The 20724-nt window shown below is 38.7% G+C and overlaps 1 protein-coding gene across 3 annotated transcripts in view; it reads right to left on the bottom strand.

Annotated features, from left to right (window-relative positions):
- TMTC2 (transmembrane O-mannosyltransferase targeting cadherins 2) overlaps nt 1–20724 on the bottom strand; it is a 456130-nt gene that overhangs the window by 54237 nt on the left and 381169 nt on the right. For all 3 annotated transcript variants that reach the window (XM_004463553.4, XM_071218982.1, XM_058308505.2), the window contains one exon: nt 13298–13361. In XM_004463553.4, coding sequence (XP_004463610.2) covers nt 13298–13361 — 64 coding nt within the window. The remainder of the gene's footprint in view (nt 1–13297; nt 13362–20724) is intronic.

Genomic DNA, 20724 nt, shown 5'->3' with positions numbered 1-20724 from the left:
AAGGATCGAGGCCATGAACAAGTGCTATGACATCAAGAGTATTTGTCGGGTCAAAGATGACAGAGAGGGCTTCATTGCTGGGGAGATTCAGTCTGAATAGGGTGACCAAGTTAACATGGAGGTAATCACCAACCATGCAAGTGGGGAATGAGCTCCAGGAAGAAGCTTTGAATGAGGGCAAGGTAGGCACTCAGGCCTTGGGAGTACACAGTTCTGCTCAGGAGGCAGGTTGGCAAAAAGAACAGGTGCTTCTGAGTCATGCATTCTGCATTTAAGACCAGACTCAAATACACTCAAGCTGTGTGGCCCTGGCCAAGACATTTCTCCTCTCTGAACTTAGGCTCCATCATGACAGAGGTTCCACTCAGACAGGATACACAAAAGCACTTTACACACTCAAAAACAGTACATACATGTTAAGGGATTGTCATGAGCATTACTTGTCTTAAACCCCAAACAGATATCACGTGGAATCTATTTTCTTTAATTTAAAAAATTATTGTTGTCAAATATATAACAAAATTTTCCATTTTAACCTTTTTTGAGTGTACAATTCAGTGGCATTAATCAAATTCATAATGTTGTTCTACCGTCACCACCAGCCATGAACAAAACTTTTAATCACCCCAGAAGAAACTGCACTCATTAAGCAACAACTTCCCCTTGAACCAGCCACCAGCCCCTGGTAACCCCTAATTTACTGTCTTCTGAATTTGCTTATTCTAGATATTTCATATATGTGGGATCATGCAATGTCTGTCCTTTGGTGTCTGTGTCTTCCACTCAGCATGGTGTTTTCAGGGTTCATCCACGTTGTGGCATGGATCAGAACCTTCTTCCTTATTATGACCGAATGATGCTCCATTGCATGGATAGGCCACGTTTTGTTGGTCCATTTGTTGTTGATGGTTACTTGGGTTGTCTCCGGAATCTATTTTTTAAGAATGAGCATGAGCAAGCTACTCATTAGCAGACTGACTGTGTGTTCTATGGCCCATAATAGCATGAGAATGTGAGATGGTAGAACCTTGTATTAGTCAGCCAAAGGGGTGTTAATGCAAAATACCAGAAATTGGTTGGTTTTTATAAAGGGTATTTATTTGGGGTAGGAACCTACAGATACCAGGCCATAAAGGATGTTACTTCCCTCACCAAAGTCTATTTTCACTTGTTGGAGGAAGATGGCTGTCAACGGCTATGAGGGTTCAGGCTTCCTGGATTCCTCCCTTCCAGGGTCTTGCTTCTCTCTGGGTTCAAGGTTCCTTTCTTCCTGGGGTGGGCTTCTCTTTCCTCTGTGAGTTTATTTCCTGGGGATCCAGCTTAAGTCTTGAGCATCAAACTCCAACATCAAAATTCCAACATCGGAAACCCTCAACTCTGTTCTTTGCCATGAGTTAATCATAACTCAATGCCCCAATCATAACTCGATCATGCCCAGGTACAGAAGAGATCACAAACATAATCCAATATCTATTTTTGGAATTCATAACCATATCAAACTGCTACAAATCTCGTGGTCCACCTGAGTAAATTCTTCAGCTGGATAAAGCACAGAGGGTGAGATGGAGCTGCCTTATCCTGGTTCATGGCAGCCCAAAAGTAAATACTCAGGGGCTTTTCAGTCAGTTATTAAAACTTTGGTAGTTTGATATCAACCATGCCAAGGAAACCTGCAAGTGCTACAAACCTGATAGTTTACAGCATATTACTCTCTTTGCTGGTCTACACTGTGTTCAGCCATGAGGTCTGACTTAATATAGTAGGAAATTTTAATTTCTTAAACCTCTGCTCTGTGGTAGACCCCTGATACTTTTTAATCTTTTCATCAACCTTATAGAGTAGGATTTATTGACCTCATTTACCAGAGGAGGAAAAAGGAAGATCAAAGAGAATTTAGCTCATAAAGGTAACAAATGATGGTCTTGGACTCAAACCCAGCATTGTCCAGCTCAAACACCCATGCCCGCCGACACCAACATGCATATCTCCCTGATGGGCTGTGAAGGGGGAGTGGGAAGTAAGATGCTATTAATTTCACAAATTAGGAGACTCCAAGAATTTCCTATGATTAGAACCTAGCAGCTGTCATTTCCTTCCAGGAGAATGGCAAGAGAGAGAGGAGGTTGTAGCTGAGTGAAAGTGGGTTTGCACAAGAAAGTCAAGCTTCATTACCAGGAGAGACATACTCTCCAGAAGGGCAGAACGCTGGAAGGAATGATGGGCTACACAGGCCCCAGTTTGGATGCAGCGTTCAGGAAAACAACAACTTCTTTGAGCATCTATAGTGGACAAGCCAGCCAGTTGGGTTTCAGAGAGAAAAGATTGAACCTGAGGAGCTGACTCACTTGGGACCTATGATAAAGCCAAAGGCTCCCAGCCTCCCCTGGAGCAGAAACAGAAGTATCTGCATGTGGGAGAGTTCCACAGATGTGAAAACTAATGGAAATGAACTCTGAATAGAGCCCACCTTGATCAAAAAATAAACAAAAATTTTAAAAACAGTAATGTTCTGCAGTAATTTATGTACTAAATTCCTGGGAAAGGTATAATGCACACATGCAGTTTTCTATTGGATAATTAAATCCTTGATGTACATTCCCCTCTAAAGCATATATAATGAATACACATGGTGTGCCATTTATAAAATGATATATATTAAAAATGCAAAGAGTGAATACAACATCAGGCATATAAGAGTTAGATAGCTGAATCAAAAGTAGGAGTACCTTACTGGTGGTTTTGGAACTTCATTTGGAGTTATCTAATGACTGATTGCCTAATATATCTCAACAAAAATGTACCTCAATGGCACTTATCACATATTGATATTATATAAGTATTATATAAAATTATATATTGATATTACTGTGCACACCAGCTCACCCAGCTGTCCCTCAGGTCTTCACCTCAAATTCTGCCTTTCTATCTCACTATTAGCAGATAACCAAGTGACTATCATTAGTATTTAGTAGCTCAGCTTGCCTCCCCATCATTTCTAGCTGCCCCTCACTCTCCCCCCCAAAGTAATATCAGTTTTTCTTCTTCAGTCCATGAGAAGGAAGTGATCCTTCAAGGTCTTCAGTATTACCTTTGCTCTAGCCACTACCTGTACACATTTCAGTCTCATATTTAAGGACATGTGCCTGTGCACTCACACACTCTTCCCTTAACATGAACCTCCAGTATTTAATAACTTCATAATGGATATTTCTTTGGTATTTCCCCTCTTCTTTAATTTACCTCCAAACTTTATTGAAAAAGTTTTTCACTTCCTGCTTCCTGTTCTCCATTTCCTTAATACCTTAAAATGTTCTGCCCATATGCTTACATGAAACTGCACTCTTGAAGGTCACCAATGATGTCTTATTCTTGAAGGCTCCTGTATTTTTGCAGTGGTCACTGCTCAGCAACACTGATTTTTATGTCTTGGTCCCCCTTCCTGACTACTTATATGTGTTGTCTACTTGTTCTGACACCCCAAATGTAGAGATTCCTGGGGTGTGCTGGAATTGGCCCTCTTCTCTCCTTTTGTATATTCTCGCCCTTAGGAGTCTTATCCACTACTTTGGTACTCATCTCTCGGCAAATGACCCCACACCTCTATCCCTAACTACAGTCTCTCCCCCAATGGCCTGCTTGAATATCTAACAGAAAATTAGAATATTCTATCAACAGAAAATTAGAATATCCTATCTCTCACTCAGAATTTTCTCACATATTTTTATTGAAATAAACACAGACCTTTGATTCCCTTATTTCTGTTTAGGTACTTCTATTTTTCCTAGTTACTTAAATCCAAAATTTTAGAACACTCACTGGGGTCACCGAATTTTCTTATTTATGTCTTATCAAATAATTTAATGACTATATCTCCTGAATGTTCTTTTCCATTTCACTGTGTGTATGTACTTTAGGTTCTACCACCTTATGCCTACACTAGTAAAACAGCCTTTCATTAAGTTTTCCCATGGCTGCATCTGCCATTGATACTCCACAAAACAACACACATCCTTCACTGTATCATATAAATGACCTTCCTAATGTACTACTTTCAATATGCCATCTTGTTTAAGAAAGATATTCAATATAAACCCCTAACACTCAGCTCAATAGTCAAGGTTTTTATCTGGCTTTACCTTAGTTCCCAGTCCCCTATCTTCAGCCTCAGTGCACCCATTAAAAACGCCCCCTGCCCCATGCAATATAAACTAATGATCCAATCACCATGTCTGCTTACTCTTCCTTGGACATATTTTATGACTTGTGTTCATACATATGCTTTGCCTGAATCCTTTCTACTTCACTTGCTGAAATCATCATCTATAAACATCCTATCATTTCAAGGCTGTCTAAGCTTGTCAACTCTGACTCACCTTCTCAGATCAATCCTGCTCAAAGTAATTTCTGCCTTCTGTGCACCTTTCAAGTACCTAGCTCATATAACTCACAAAGCACTGATTTACAATATTATTTACTGCCCTGTGGTGCGAGGATTTGAATCCATGTGTTTTCTCCTCCATCCCCTCCCCACATTAGATTGTACATTTCTCAAGGTCAGAGATAATTTTTCATGTAATTAAAAAAACCCACTGCCCTTGGCAAAGAGCCTTATGTAAAGTTGGCACTTGATAAAAATAAGTTGAATGAATTTAGACAAAAAACAATTACATCCAGAAAAATGTAAAATGTATACACCTAATCACTAGTGATTATGCCCTTCTGACTCTAAAGTTTACTAAAGCCAAGTAAAAACAGGTGAGTTTGTACTATGCAAATTCCCTATTCTTCATGTTTAAAAAAATTAAAAAACCCTTCAGTTAATGCAGAATTTGGCTCAATTCCCATAGGAAGGACAAAGCAGTCTCATTTAAATGTTCCTCTAGTCTTCCAGAGTCAGCATTTTGAGATGCATATGTGGAAAAGAAGACAGTTTTCTCTTCAAAGTAATCTCCACAGAAAGAGCAGTTTTATTTATAAATATTAAAAATTAAAACTGGAAAAATTTAAAATGGCATTTTAGGCAAAGCATTTTCCATATTTAATATATATTAGGTTTCATTTTAGAACAATCACTGCAAAAACATCAAGTAAATTGGATTAAATTTAATGGTGTCATTTATAATAAACATATTTATCTAATTATGCATTTCGGTATTCGGCAGTGTATGATAAAGAGACAATATCAGAATATAAAATTTAAAATTATATTATACCTGCAGATTTAGGTATTTTTCACTACTTTATCATTTGATCACTGGAATTCTTTGTATATAAAATAATCCAAAAAGTCAATGAACAAATTTAAAAAGGTTGCGTATAAAAATTTTGTAGAAAAGAACAAAAATAAAGAATTTCATTATGAGATATACTGAAGAAATAGAATCAGTATTTTATTAAGGAAGAAATATATCCCACAGATAATCAACAATCTTTTTAATATGATGATAATATGTGGTTATACACAAAGGTTACACTCACATATTTTACTTTGTATAGTAATGACCTGTCAAGGGTTTTGTTAAAATGACCATACAAACCCTACATGTCACTTCTGATTGCTATAGTTGGGGCCCTAAAACAATAGGAAAAATGCTTGACAAATAATAAGAGTAAAATGAGATTACCACTTAGACAAAAGAAAAAAGACAATGGAAATATTAAGTAGGTAATGGGGACTGAGGTCTATTTGCAATGTTCTTGTTGGATAAGCAGTTACCAGAAATTTTCAAAGTCAACACAGAATTAACAAAGAATGTTTTTATGAATAAAGGGAAACAGTTATGAGCAAGGTAAATATTAGATGGATGCTTTAATTTAGGTCAGCTGCATAATTACTAATAAATCATTAGATGGGCTATTGTTTAAATAGTTCTCTTAATTCCAGAATAGAATTTTATATTATTTCCATAGTTCTTATTTTATCAATCCTGCCTCAGTGAAATACTTAGACCATGTACAGAACACAAAACACAAACAAAACAGGAAAAGATCAAGTCTGTGTGCCTGTCAACTGTTAAGTCATTTATTTACTATTAAATATGAACTTGTCTAGAAAATACTTAACTTACTGTTACCAGTTAAAGAAAGCATCATAATTGAACAAACATAAATGCATGTCAAAAAGCAGTCTGCAGCATGTTTATGAAGAAAAGAAAGTTTTGAGGTTTCAGAAAAAAGTGGGCTTGAGTTGGAGGTTAAATACTGACTATATGATATGGCTAGTTATTTTAAATGAACAATTTCATAAATCAGCATTAAATCTTGCAGTGTCTCAGGACATTTTCATTTTGGGATTAGGTCAGTTAGTCCCAATAGCTCTTTTCTCACTAATCTATTACAGTGTGCTAAAGAAAATCATTTGAAAAGACACCTGTTTTAGTTTCCTAGGCTGCTTAAAGCAAATACCACAAAATGGGTCAGGTTTAAACAATGGGAATTTATTAACTCATAGTTTTGAGACTGAGAAAAAAGTCTAAATCACGACATCATCAAGGTGATACTTTCTTCTTGAAGACTGCCTACTGGCAATTCTTGGCTCCTCTGCTACATGGCAAGACATGTGGTGGCATCTAAAGATTTGCCCCTTCTGTTCCAGATTTTGTTGTTTTCAGCTTCTTGCTTCCACGGCTTTTTCTCTCTTGCTCTCTCTGTATTCATTCCATTTTTAAAGGAGTCCAGTATGAGGATTATGACCCATCCTGAATGAAGAAGCCTCATATAAAGGCCCTACTTACTATGGTCCATACCCACAAGAATGATTAACCTTAAGAACAAGTTTTTCTAGGGTGCATACAGCTTCAAACCATCCACCCTCTGGACTTCCAAAAGACATGTTCTTTCTATGTAGAAAATACATCCATTCCACCACAATATCACAAAAAGACTTAAGCCACTTTAGGAACAACATTGAGTACAAAGTCTTATCAAAATCACATCAGTAGGGTGTTGAGTGTCCACCCCTCAGTGAATGGTGACTCACAGATAAAAGACATGCAAAAGGACAAAGTTGGAGTTTTGATGTTGGAGTTCTGATGCTGGAATCTTGAGCTGGAGCCCCAGGAAGTAAGCACACAGAAGAGCCTGGTTGTGAAAAAAGACAAGTAAGCCCCAAAGAACCCTGAGCCCAGGGAAAAGAAATCCCTGGGAAGAGAGGCACCCTGAGCATGGAGAAAAGCAAGCCCTGGGAAGAGAGGAACCCAAGAAGCCAGAACCCTGGAAAACACCAGCAGCCATCTTGCTCTAGCATGTGACAAAAGACTTTCGTAAGGGAAGTAACTTATGCTTTATGGCCTGGTAACTGTAAGTTTCTACTCCAAATAAATACCCTGTTTAAAAACAAAAATCAGATAGAGGGATGAATATATTAGGCTTCATTGTTGAAGAAATTTTGGACCACAGAGAGGTTCAACTATGGCAGGGGAGGAACACTAGTGTGGGATGTTATTGATGGGGGCACATGGTTGGAAGGGAGTTCTCCAGGGCATGTATAAAGGGGACATAAAAATGTTTGGATATATGTTGGGTATTTTCAGAGTACTACAGTTACAAATGACAACTGAGGGAGTGCTGAGTTCCTATCCACGGGAGCTCTATCACATTCCCCAATGGAACAGCAACAATCCCCCAAGTGCAATGGCAAAGACCAACAAAGAAGGATTTTCCAACAATGAGCCCTTGATACTGATGACTATGCTTATGAGACTGGGCACCTGAAATTTCAACTTGGCCTAGAGCTGCAGGGTGCCTAAGAGTTACCTCCTGAGAGCCTCCATGTTGCTGAAATGTGGCCACTCTCTAAGCCAAACTTAGCGTGTAAATGCATTACATTCCCCCCAGCGTGGGACATGACTCCTGGGGATGAGCCTCCCTGACACTGAGGGATTACTACCAAGCACCCACAGGTGATGTAAACAGACCCTTGAATAAAAGGGTCAACTCAGACCAGCACAATATCTCAGCCCACATTTAGGATCATGCATTAAAAACTGCTTTTTGACCTTTAATGAAAGGGGGAAATAGCAAAGACAAATGAGTTTATATGGCTAAAAGTCTTCAAAAAAAAGTCAGGAGGTCATCAGAGGGGTCACGCTTATGTACTCCTCAGGAGGACCCCATAAACAGCCGAAGAGGATACAAACCCAGGTATTGGTTCTCCTGAGGTTATGGAGACCCACAGGGATATGGTCATGGTAAATAGCTCTGGAGTTCAGTGCCATGTCAGTGGGCCCTACTTTGGAATTTGTGTCCCTAAGTGTGATGGAGTTGGATTCAGATGTAACCTTTCTACACATGCCTCTTCTGTCATTTTTACTGAACCTTTGGTTGATGCTAGGGTTGGTATATACTCAGGAGACTTGAATCTCTGGACTGGCTATGTGCCAGCTGGGCCCTAAGCCTCAGCAGAGTTGCAACTCCTACTCTCTCATTTGCTGGACTTACACAGATCAGGTAACAGGGAGGTGAAGATGGTCAACTACCACACCAGGGAACGGAGAGTGCCTACAACTGCAGAAAGGAGAAGTGCATCCATCAGCCATGTGTAATCTAAGCCCCCTCTCAACATAGAGGTAGAGTGGACATCACCATCCCAGGGCCCACAGAATGGAGGAATAAAATATGGATTAGAGTAGACTTACTGATATTCTACTATAAAACTTTTGTGACTACTAACAGAAGAAACTGAATCACTGATGGGGAGAAAGTGGCCACATTAGTTGCTGAGGGCAGGGAGTGGGAAGAAGAGATGTGATGAGGGGGCATTTCTGGGACTTGGAGTTGTCCTAAATGATATTGCAGAGTCAGATGCTGGACATTATATATCCAGCCATAACCCACTGAACGTATGGGGGGAGAGTGTGAACTACAAGGTAAACTATTATCCATGTGGTGCAGCAGTGCTCCAAAATGTGTTCATTAAGTGCGATGAGTGTGCTACAATGATGGGGGAGGTTGTTGGTGTGGGAGGAGTGGGGTGGGGGGATGGAGGGTATATGGGAACCTCTTATGTTTTTTATAATGTAACCTTTTTTGTGATGTATGTATCTTCAAAGAAATACAATTTACAGAAAAGATGGGAGTGGGGGGTGGGGATTATATGGGAACCTCTCATGTTTTTTAAATGTAACATTCTATGTGATCTATTAACTTTAATCAAAAAAAAAAAAAAAAAAGATAGAGGCATGGTCTGCCTTGGGGCACAATTCCCCTGTCTGTGGACCTATGAAACCTAGAGAATAAGTTATCTGTCCCCTATAAACCAAGGAAGGGCAGGCATAGGATAAATATTCCAATGCCCATAGGGGGAGGCTGGAAGGAAAACAGGGATCACAGGCCCCAAACAATTCTGTAACACTGCAGGTCTAACTCTATTAGATTTCAAGGTCTGAAAGTTATCTATAGGATGATATTTTGTTCTGTGGGCCTGAATGAGTGGCAGGCCTAACCTTTCTAAGTGATTGTGCAATAACCATGCTCCCTGAAAACTGGGGTGAAGGTTCCATTCTCATCAGGCATCAGGATGATGGCCAGACGCTAGGCTCCACCTTCACCAAGCATTGGGGTAATGGCCAGATTCTCTGCAATATCCCAGTCATCTGAAAAAACTGGGGTGGTAGCACTCTGCCTGAACAATGTGGAGGAAGGGCCACCATCTCCAAGTGCCAGGCCGTCCTCACCCTTTCCACACACATGGGTAGATCTGCTCTCTTAGCCCGAGATGTCTCTGGACCAGACTTCAACTTCCATGATCCTAGCTTTAAAGTAGTTTTGCCTTCAATCTGTCCCTTTTAATCCAGGCTGGCAGTGGTTCTTTTAACATCTATCTTACGAAAACTTAGTGGTTTTGCATGTAGTACACAAGGTTCTAAACCATCAGACAGAGGGACTTTTCATAGATCCTTCCTGGATAACTGCACCTCCAATCGTGAATTGCACTGAAATGGCTGACTGGATCCATATTCAGTTAGAGCCTCACATGTAACACCCTTCCCTGGGGACTCACTTTCCAGGAGCTCAGAATTTTCCAAACCATCAATTCTGGCTCCTTTGTACCCAGAAGTTCAGTTCTCAGCTTATGCCCTTCCTCTCACATTTCACTATAAGATACAAGGAGAAACCAGGCTGCACTTTCCAAGTTAGCTTGGAAATCACCTCAGTTAAATATCCAAGCTCATTGCTCTCAATCCCTGCCTTCCATCCAACATCAGAGCTCAATTTTGGCAAATTCTCCGCTATTTTAAAACATAGATTGCCTTTCTTCCAGTTTGCAATGACACATTCATCACTTCTGTCTAAGGCTTCACTGAAGTACCTTTCAACCAACAGTCTCTTCAAAACAATCTAAGCCTTTTCTATTACATGCCTTACAATTCTTCCAGTCTCTATCCATTACTCAAATCCAAAGCCATTTCCACATTTTGGTATTTGCCATAGCAGCAGCCCATTCCTGGTACCAAAATCAGTTTCAGTTTCCTAGGCTGCTTAAAGCAAATACCATGAAATGGGTTGGGTTTAAACAATGAGAATTTATTAGCTTACAGTTTTGAAGCTGAGAAAAATGCCCAAATTAAGACATCATCAAGGTGATGCTTTCTTCCTGAAGACTGCCTGCTGGCAATTCTTGGCACCTCCATCACATGGCAAGGTGGTGGCTGGTCTCTCCCTTCTCTGCCGGGTTTCACTGATTTTCGCTTCTTGTTTCTTTGGCTCTCTCTCTCTGTATTCATTCCATTTATAAAGGGTTAAGATCCATCCTGAATGAGGTGGGTCTTTAGATGAAGTAGACTTACTAAGAGGTCCTACTTATAATGGGTCCACACTCACAGGAATGGATTAATTTTAAGAACATGTTTTTCTGGGACACATACAGCTTTAAACCATCAGATCACTTAAGAAAAAATTGACTAGTAATCAATGAATAAAGGTTGGACTGAAAGATCATTTATTATGTGTATTTAGAGCACTAAAGGGTAAAATAAACAAACAAAAAACCAAAAAGCCCTGAACCTTAACTTCAATAAATAAAGACCTCAAATTCAACCCTCTTCTTAGAAATGCTGCTGAGATGCCCAACTCACGCATCTAAAAATCTGTGCTTCCTGCATGCCTGCCTCTACCCCCACCCCTTCTAGCTCCCTTTCTTGTCCTCTTTTTCTTCAAAGCACATATCACTAACATCCTACAAAGTTTACTTATGGTCTATATATCAGAATAGATTGTAAGCTAATGGGTAGACATTTTTATCCTACAACAGTGCCTGGCACATAGAAGGGACTCAGAAAACATTTACCAAATAGACAAATGAGTACTGTTAATGTTTTGCTCTCCCAGATTTCTGGCTTGCATTTCTTCTGGAAGATATGGCTATCTTCCCCCATCAATCTTTCTTTTATACAAGGAGCGGTGTGGGCGACAGTGTGACTCTATTGCTTACTAAATGTGATACTGCTTACTAGCTATGATAGGTATATTATTAACTTCTCTGAGCTTCAGCCAAATTCGATTGTGAGAACTGAATGAGAAAACTGTGGAACAAGCTGCTATACAGTATGTCATGGGAACACAGGCTCAGGCACCACAGACTATCAGCAAATGACTGCTTTATAACTTCCAGAGAGAGTCCAAAAGGGCAGGGGAATAGATCAACTAAGGCCAGTCACCAGGGAGTCCAACTGCTTGGGTCAGGGTCATGTCAGAAATGAGGGACCAATTCTGGCTGGTTCCCTGGGAAGGCCTACTGCTCAGCAGCTCTGCACGCCTTGCTTTCAATCAGAGACAAGGGCCACCTACACTGCCTGATTGCAGTGCTCTTATATACTCCAGGGGAAGGGGCCCTGCCAATGGGGCAATTACTGCACCCTGGCAAGCAGCTGGGGCTGGTTAAGATTTTAAAGTCTGTCTGTGGTCTCTTGCAAAATAAACATACAGAACACCTGCATGCAAACAAGCACAAATGGAAACGTACCAAACACCTGCATATACACAAAGAAGAGTGGAAACATAAACATCTGCACATAAACAAGCAGGAGGGGAAAAAGAGGGGGATAGGTGAGGGCTGCAAGATGGCTGCTGAGTAAGTCTGTGACTTCCCAGCAGGAACTCCTATGATGTACCGAGCATTGGTACCTGCACCTTGTGCATAGTAAGTGCTTAATAAATTTTAGCCCTTATTGTTTTTACCATTAAGCTTTTCTTATATTGCAAATAGCTCACCAATCCTTGAAGCACCTCATAATTAATGAAACCAACCGAGGGCATTTAGATTCAGTGCTAAGGTTAAATGTATTTGACTCTCCTGAGAAAAGCAACCTCCCATGTGGGCCTCTTCAGGGAGTATTAATCCTCCTTAGTGCTTTCACAACACTATATATCTTGGTCTAAGAATTGATACGCTGTACTTGAATTATTTGAATATGTTCAGTCTTCACTGCTACACAGTGTGGTCTTCTAGAGTATGAAATGTTTGTGTATTATCACAAAGCAGACTCTACAGATGCTTGCCCAATGGATGAGTTACTGTAAAGAAATTAGACTGATTCCATTATTTGTAGTCACATCATATGTGTACTTTCATTACTGTTTCAAAATTACATTTCTCAATAAATGGTCTAGATTTGGAAAACAGGATAGAGGGTTTGCATATTATAGTGATGCAGAGTAGAATGTGTATGAGAATAAAAGCAGTGTGCTGGAATTCAGTGATGTGCTATGAATAAAAGTGTATAGAAGATTGATACAAAACCACTTCCTGTTTTCTTATAGTCGGTTACTCTTTTTCAGTAGTAATGATCTAATTTATATGGATCTTAATTTATAGAGTTGTGACTACTCAGGGAAAAATTCTAATGAAAACATTCTTGGTAAGATAAAAAGAAGATTTATTAGAAATGAGGATTATGGAATAGAAAAGAGAGGCATACCTTGAGATTTGACTGGGTTTGAGAATCTAAATATATTTATGATGTTAAGAAGTCTGTAGATATTTAATACCTTGGGAAAAAAATCTTTTCAATGAATTAATTTAAAAATCCACCCAAATGCAAAGTAATGCTAAAACCTGTATTCAAATGATAAAAATTAAAATAGCTTTACAGACCAAAAAACACAACAATTTATACCTCTGCACATAAAAGAAGCTTAAGACTGGCAGATTTTATTGTTGAATTTGCCATTAGATGGGGATTCAGAATAAGAGATCACAGAGGGAAAAAAAAAAACCAGCAAATACAGTACCATCCTAACTATCAAATACCGTGAAGCCATCCCTTTGAGTGATGCTTTTCATTAGAAAAGTACTTACATTAGGCCTCAGTCTGGCCGCCAGATCATAATACTTCTCAGCTGCTTCGTTGAGGCTGGCCTGTCTGTGAACGAAAGAAAGAAAAATCAAAACACATCATTTAATTTGAAACTGGGAATGGGCAAATGAGTCATTATTGCAGCAAAATGACAGGAACTTTTTTATTACAATCATACCAATCAAACACAAAGTTGCCCAAGCAGAAAAAGATCATTAAAAATTGAAGGCTTACGATGAACAAAATCTTATTTAGTGGGTATTATTATTTCAAATAGACATATTAGGAATCAGAAGTTACTTTTCTAAGCTAACCAGTTAATATATTAGAGAATTGGGTATGTCCAGCTTCAAGATGATGCCTCATAAAACTCTCAATTTTTTTTTTACTTATTGTCAAAATTAATAATTTATTGCATTTGTTGTATAAAAAGTGAGCCTTGGCAGAGGATTTTTTTTTTTTATTTCTATATCTGTCTAGAAACCTACTTACCTTCTGCAGCCTTTTGAAATAATTTTATGAATCCCCAAAAGAGAAAGACTATGTTTGTGAATAATCCATTCCTGTGGGTGTGAGATCCTTTCAATTGGACTAGTCAATGAACCTTGACTCTTACTGAGCCTCTGCCCTTTTCCTGGGTCTGATAAAAACCAAGACACACACACAGAGACACTGACAGACAAAGGAAAAGGAAGCCATTTTGATCCTGTCATGTGAGAGAGGACCAGAGCAGGGGTTCTTAACAAGGGGTTAGTGAGCTTAAATTTAAATTAAAAAAATATATATTATTCTTGTGGGGATGTCTTGGTGTGGGGTTTATTAAAAAATACACAGTTTAGTGTGCACTTAGTAAGTAGTTCATGGTTTTCACCTGACTGGCAAAGGGGTCCATGGAACAAAAAAGGTTAAGAGCCCCTGGACTAGAGGATTACTTAAGCACAAAGCCCCCAAGAGGCTGGGCACACAGAGCAACTCAAGAGGAGCTGGTGAGCTCAGAGGGGAAGGCTGAGACCTCGGCAGAGATCAGTGGTCATCTTGCTTTGCCATGTACCCAGACAACAGAATTAACAGTTGCCAACTTCGGTGAGAAATCATCTCGTACAGTGCCTTAGTTTGGTTATTTCATGGCCTTGGAACTGTAAGCTTTTACCCCAAATAAATTCCCTTTATGAAAGCTGATGCATTTCTGGTACTTTGCACTGGCAGCCTTTTGGCAAACTAAAACAACTTCCCACTTGGGGTAAATCTCCCATTGTACAGTTGACAGAAAGCAAATGGCTAGATCCTCCCTCTCCTTGCTTTCTAACTACAGAATGGGTATCTGGCCTATGCTTAGCTATAGGAGGCTCTCACCTGGAACTCAGATTCCTGAGGAGTGACAGCAAGATAAGGGACGGCTAGAATTCCCTCAACGAAAAGAAGCTGGGCAGTGTCCTGGTTAGATTCTTCCCCTAAAGAATTGCTATTGTATGGCCTTGCTTCTCGACCTCTGGGGTTACCTTGTTTTCTGTGACTTAAGTCCATGCCCTCCACCCTTTAGCAAATTCTGTAGCCCCACAATCTTCTAAGGGCAGAATCAGCTTCTCTTGTTTAAAGCCAAATACAAAGAATGCCGCAGTTGTACAAATAAGAAGCACACCGAATTTTATAGACAAGTTTGTATAATGTCTGCTTCTGCAGTTCATAGCAAGACTTGGGTTCAGCCACCTTGTTTGCAAAAGAAATTAAATATCAAGGTCCTGAGGAGGCCCAGCAAATTCCCTTCAAAACTCAAGATGTTTTTCAATCATGTTATGCTGTTTCAAAGATCTTTAGAGATGGCAGGTAACAAGAAGTGACCTAAGTAGCTCTCGCAGGTGATCTGGAATTTGGCGACCATATTTGAGGAGTAAAGAAGAAATGCTACAGCCAAACATCAAATTCACCTTCAAGTTATATATACTACATAACTATGATGTGGAGAATAGTAGTAAATTGCTTGGGTTCCTGCAGTTAAAATGGATTTGTTTTTTCTCAAAGCCATGATGTTAGGAAGCTTTCAAGACAAGAAGAGGACAGAAAGGTCATGACTAAAGAGGAGAAAACAACAATTAACTTACATAATTAGAAAACCACAGCCAGTTCTATGAAAGGCTCACCATACCTATAAAATTGTATTTGCACTTTGGTTAAGCCAAATAAAAACTATTAAGGCATACCCTGTACAACCATTTAAGATAATAGCCCTCTAGAGAGTAAGACATATTTTTCTAATTTTTAAAGGAAAAATAATTAGAAACATTTCTATTTTTAACAGCATGTTACAACGTACTATTGCAATTTTTATTCTTATAAATGTTGAAGTTCAATTTCAATATTTCAAAAAGTATTTTAGTCTGGTATGGATTAGTAAAAATTCCCTAACTAGCATATATAATGAAGGTTCTCTCCACCGAATTATAGAATCTCTTTGGTTCAGATATATTTGGAAATTTGAACAATATTCATTTGGACTTGCCCTGGAAAGGTTTTCTCTAGAGGAAAATAAAAGATGTGGAGGTAGGAAATTAGAGTAACTTAATACTACAAAGAAGTAAGTTATTTTAAAGCAAGATCAAAGAATAGATGTCTAACATGGACAGTATAACTACCAATAAAATTCACCTTTACGGATGTTCAAGGTCATAAAATAGATAAGATCAAATGAGAAACTGGAAATCCATTAGCTAAAATGCTTTTACAAGATAATTAGCTCAAATGAAAAGCTCGCCCCCCCAAAAAATCATTATTAGTTTTTTATAATCTTCATAAATTTTAGTGATTTAATTACCAAAGGAAATATCCAGTTTCTTAGAGATAGACTAGATGATACTTTAATGAAAAACAAAAAACCACAAAATTTATTATACATGTTATGTAACTAAAAAATTTTCATTCTAGGACACTGCCTCTAATATTAAATCATCTTTGGTCTTTACTGATGACAAATTAGCAGACATTTATTGCAACTCATAGAAATCTGTAGGGAAAAGAATATACCAGCTCTACCAACTGAATGTCATTAATACCCTTGTTTTATTCTCTAGACAAGGCTCCTGAGGAACTATCCAATGTTGATTTTATGGATGCTGTATTTTATATTTCTCTCTGCAAGGAGCATCCTGGGAGTGCTTAATAAATATTATTTTCACAGATATTAATCAATATTTGAAAAGTGAGGAAATTAGTAACGTTCCCCCATTCCTTAAGGTTGAAGTGATTCCACTAAATGTTATCAAGAGCCTTATATTACCAGATTGTTTAAGGATTGAGTTTCCCATGACTATTAGGATCCAACTGTTAAAAAAAACTTGTAAAACATCTTTCTTGAATGCCTTAGCTTTTCGTTCTACCCTATTTCTTTTCTTGGATAGAAAATTTCTAAATCCTCTATCTACGGATCACTTATGAAATATCAGGAACAAATTCTTTCACTTACCATTTACATCAACACTATGAAGCAGGTGCTAGTACTAACTGCATTTTAAAGTCAATGAAGGGAAGTGGACTTGGCCTAGTGGTTAGGGTGTCTGTCTACCACATGGGAGGTTCGCAGGTCAAACCCCAGGCCTCCTTGACCCATGTGGAGCTGGCCCACGTGCAGTGCTGATACGTGCAAGGAGTGCCCTGCCATGCAGGGGTGTCCCCGTGTAGGGGAGCCCCACGTGCAAGGAGTGCGCCCTGTAAGGGGAGTCACCCAATGTGAAAGAAAGTTCAGCCTGCCCAGGAATGGCGCTGCACACACGGAGAGCTCACGCAGCAGATGACGCAACAAAAAGAAACACAGATTCCCGTGCCACTGACAACAACAGAAGCAGACAAAGAAGAATATACAGCAAATAGTCACAGAGAACAGATAACTGGGGCAGGTAGGGGGGAAGGGGAGAGAAATAAATAAGTAAATGAATCTTTGAAAAATAAAGTCAATGAAAATGAGGCCTACAGTAAGTTAAGTAACTTCCCCGAGATTATATAGCTAATAAGTGGTTGAGCTGGAAGTCAAAGACTCTAATGCTCTAGATCTAAGGCACCCAGGATTATGCTGAATCTGTATAAAAATGAAGGTGTAGCAGAATGTCACATGAAATATTGTTCTGTAGCAGCTTACTTTGAGACAAACGGTCTTTTTGCTTTCCATTGCGCCAAGCTGCCCCCTCCCACCTTACACATGTAACCATGACCACTTCTAGATCAACAACAAAGAAAAGATGAAACCACACTTTTTGGCTATTATGCTTAAGGGCCACCACTTGAGTGTGAGAGATGAGGTTATAAAAGGGGATGATGTTTGTAAATAAAGATTTTATTTTTCACTCCACCCCATCTCCCAAATTGATAAACGTGAACTTCACCAGCCCCAACTGAGCAGGAAAGTTTTAAATGCACTATTGCACTTTTCCCCTGTACCTCATCCTCTCCCCAAGGTGGCAGAAGTAGGGAGTCAGGGCAAAGGCAAGAAAGAAGGGATTTTTTAAAGGTTAAAAAGTACCAAATACTCACTTTCTTACCCCCACAATCTAAAGAGACAATTGGATATGGAGAGGAATCGTAAGTTTCTCACATATCTGAGTAAAAGTTTCAGAAAGTAGGTAAAGGGGAAAGCAGTTGACTGTGCCAAGAGATACTGGCCACAGCATACTTTTACAAAGCCAAGAACGAAATGGTAAGAAAAATCACTCGAACCAGCTAGGGTGAAAATCCCCCCCGTCTAACATGCCACCTGTATTAGTTAGCCAAAGGGGTGCTGATGCAAAATACGAAAAATCTGCTGGCTTTTATAAAGGGTATTTATTTGGGGTAGGAGCTTACAGATACCAGGCCATAAAGCATAAGTTACTCCCCTCACCAAAGTCTATTTTCATGTGTTGGAGCAAGATGGCTGCTGACGTCTGTGAGGGTTCAGGCTTCCTGGGTTCCTCTGGGCTCAGCTACTCTGTTTTCTCCACAAGGTCAGCTGTAGACTATCAGGCGAACAGCTCTGTCTCTCTCCATGGGGCTCCAGCTTCAGCATCAAACTCCAGCATCAAAACTCCAACATTAAAAGCCCTTAACTCTGTCCTTTGCCATGCCTTTTATCTGTGAATCCCCACTCTATGGTGGGTGGGGACTCAACAACCCAATGACACAAGGTTTACATAATTAAATAAACCTGTGAATCCAATATAATCTAATATGCCCAGAGGAAAAGATCAGTTTATAAACATAATCCAATATTTCTTTTTGGAATTCATCAATAACATCAAACTGCTACACCACCCTAAGAGTCAACATTAAATTAGATTCTGTATCTAGAGAACAAAGATATAATCAATATACCAACCATGGAAATACCCACTGGAAACTCATATGGAGGATCCTTGCCAACTCTTCCCCTCCCTCTCTTCATACTACCTGTGGCCTCTTAGGCCAGGAAAGGTAAAGAAGTAGAAAAATGTCCAAATGGTATTTGTAAACTGGATAATGAAGTAAATCTTTAATTCACAAGAAATCCCTAGATTGAGCTAATTATATTTTACAAGCCTTTAGATTCAGTTTTTCTGCCATCAATGAAACAGTAGGCTCAGAGTGAAAACAAATAGACAATAAAAATAATAAGCTTCACTGGCATAGTACAGAATTCTATTTTTGCACAAGGGACTATGAAACATGTTTAAAAATAGAGAAATCTATTTTTATATCTAATTCTTCTCTCTCATGTTATTTTATGATAGAAAAGCATCTTTGGAACACAAGTTTATAGTAAATATTCTTATAAGAAAAAACATATAAAAGAAATTTGGGAATCAATTATGTTATGAAATAACAACTAAATATACTCTATGAAATATTTGAAGAGAGTCTGATTAAAAGAATCACTTATAATTAATTCTGCACTTTTATGTATCCTATGAGAATTATAAAGGTAAAGATTGCTAAATTTAAAATGACTTCTGCTAAAATATAAAACATGAAAACCACTAACATTTTAAAGACTCTCACTAAAATTATTAATAGATTTTAATAGTCAATTTTGAATTAAAACAATTATCTAATGTGGATACTAAACACTGCCTTACATAAAAGGTAATAATTTTTTAAAGTGAATATTTTCAAGAATAACAGTTTCTTTTTTTTTTAAACTAGAGAGGGCTGTTTGTATCAGGAAAGCAAAAGGAAACAGTAGTTGGGTTTTCCTGGGTTCTTGCCAATCACTAAACTGGTACTTAGCTTTAAGTTACTCAAAGCAGCATTAAACTTTTCTAGTTGAAAAGTTGTACAGTAGGAACAGAAGTAAAGTGGAAATAAACAAGACTATAAAAATGTACTGAGAAGTTTAAAATAGCAAAAACGGACTTGCTATATGTAAAAATATTGGAGTAGAAAAGATTTATGATAATCAAGCCTACTTAGACGAAAATTTCTTCTCTGTCAGGACACCAAAAAAAATGGCTTCATGACCTATAACTCTCTTCAATTCTAAAGGTAAAGGATAGAGGGTAAAGCAGAAACGTAGCGATAACAGAGGAAAAGACTACCCTGATGATGTAAGTTTATAAAAGATCCCTCTGAGTCAAATTTCTTGATGCCCTCTGAGAGTCTGTGCCCATTCTCCCATGACCTCAAGCATTTCAGAAGCTAAGGGCAGAGTCGAGGCTGTATCTAAAAAAATAACAATGAAATGTACCAGATAAAATTAAAAGGGAGGACATGTCTATCAGCAATGTTAATTGTAATATTCATATATAGTAAGTTATCACTTAGTTCAAGGTGTTATGCTTGGCTGGAGAGAGGGAGTTGGGAGGGGTAAAAACGGAAAAGCAGGAAAGAACTTGCTTTTCCTCAGGGTCCAAGAAGCAATATCATAGGCATCACTGAGGACTTGTTAGAACTGCAAAATCTCAGGCCTCACTCCAACCTACTAAATCAGTTTATGCATTTTAATAAGATCCCCAGGTAATTTGTATGCACATTAATTTTTGAGAGGCAACTTGGTTGAAAAATGCCTACCACCAACCCTACCGTTTACCTCCTTTGCTTTAAAGGATTTATAACCTATTACAACATAGTGGAAATAAAACCCTCCTGAACCAAAAAATTTACCATGAAAGACAATTTGTAATTGGAAAATCCAGTGACTTTTTGAGTGGCTCTGGTGTGATCTGATCTTTGGTAATTGTGAAAGTGTTAAGGAAGAAAGCATATAGTCTAGAAGGCCTTGGATGTCCAATAGTGAGGGCAATGCCTTCAGCTATACACTTAGGTATTTAACTTTTTTCCTCCCTAGTCTGTTCTGGGAAAATATTCTCATGCTACTCCTTTCTTGCTCAAGAATGTCAGTTTAATGTCACTTCCAATGAGATTTATAAAGAAGCTACTGGGAAGCAGATTTGGCTCAACTAATAGAGCATCTGCCTACCACATGGGAGGTCCA

Source organism: Dasypus novemcinctus, chromosome 12 (assembly GCF_030445035.2).
Source record: "Dasypus novemcinctus isolate mDasNov1 chromosome 12, mDasNov1.1.hap2, whole genome shotgun sequence".
NCBI classification, from domain to species: Eukaryota; Metazoa; Chordata; class Mammalia; order Cingulata; family Dasypodidae; genus Dasypus; species Dasypus novemcinctus.
The sequence above is the reverse complement of the archived record's forward strand: the minus strand, read 5'-3'. Positions and strand labels throughout refer to the sequence as shown.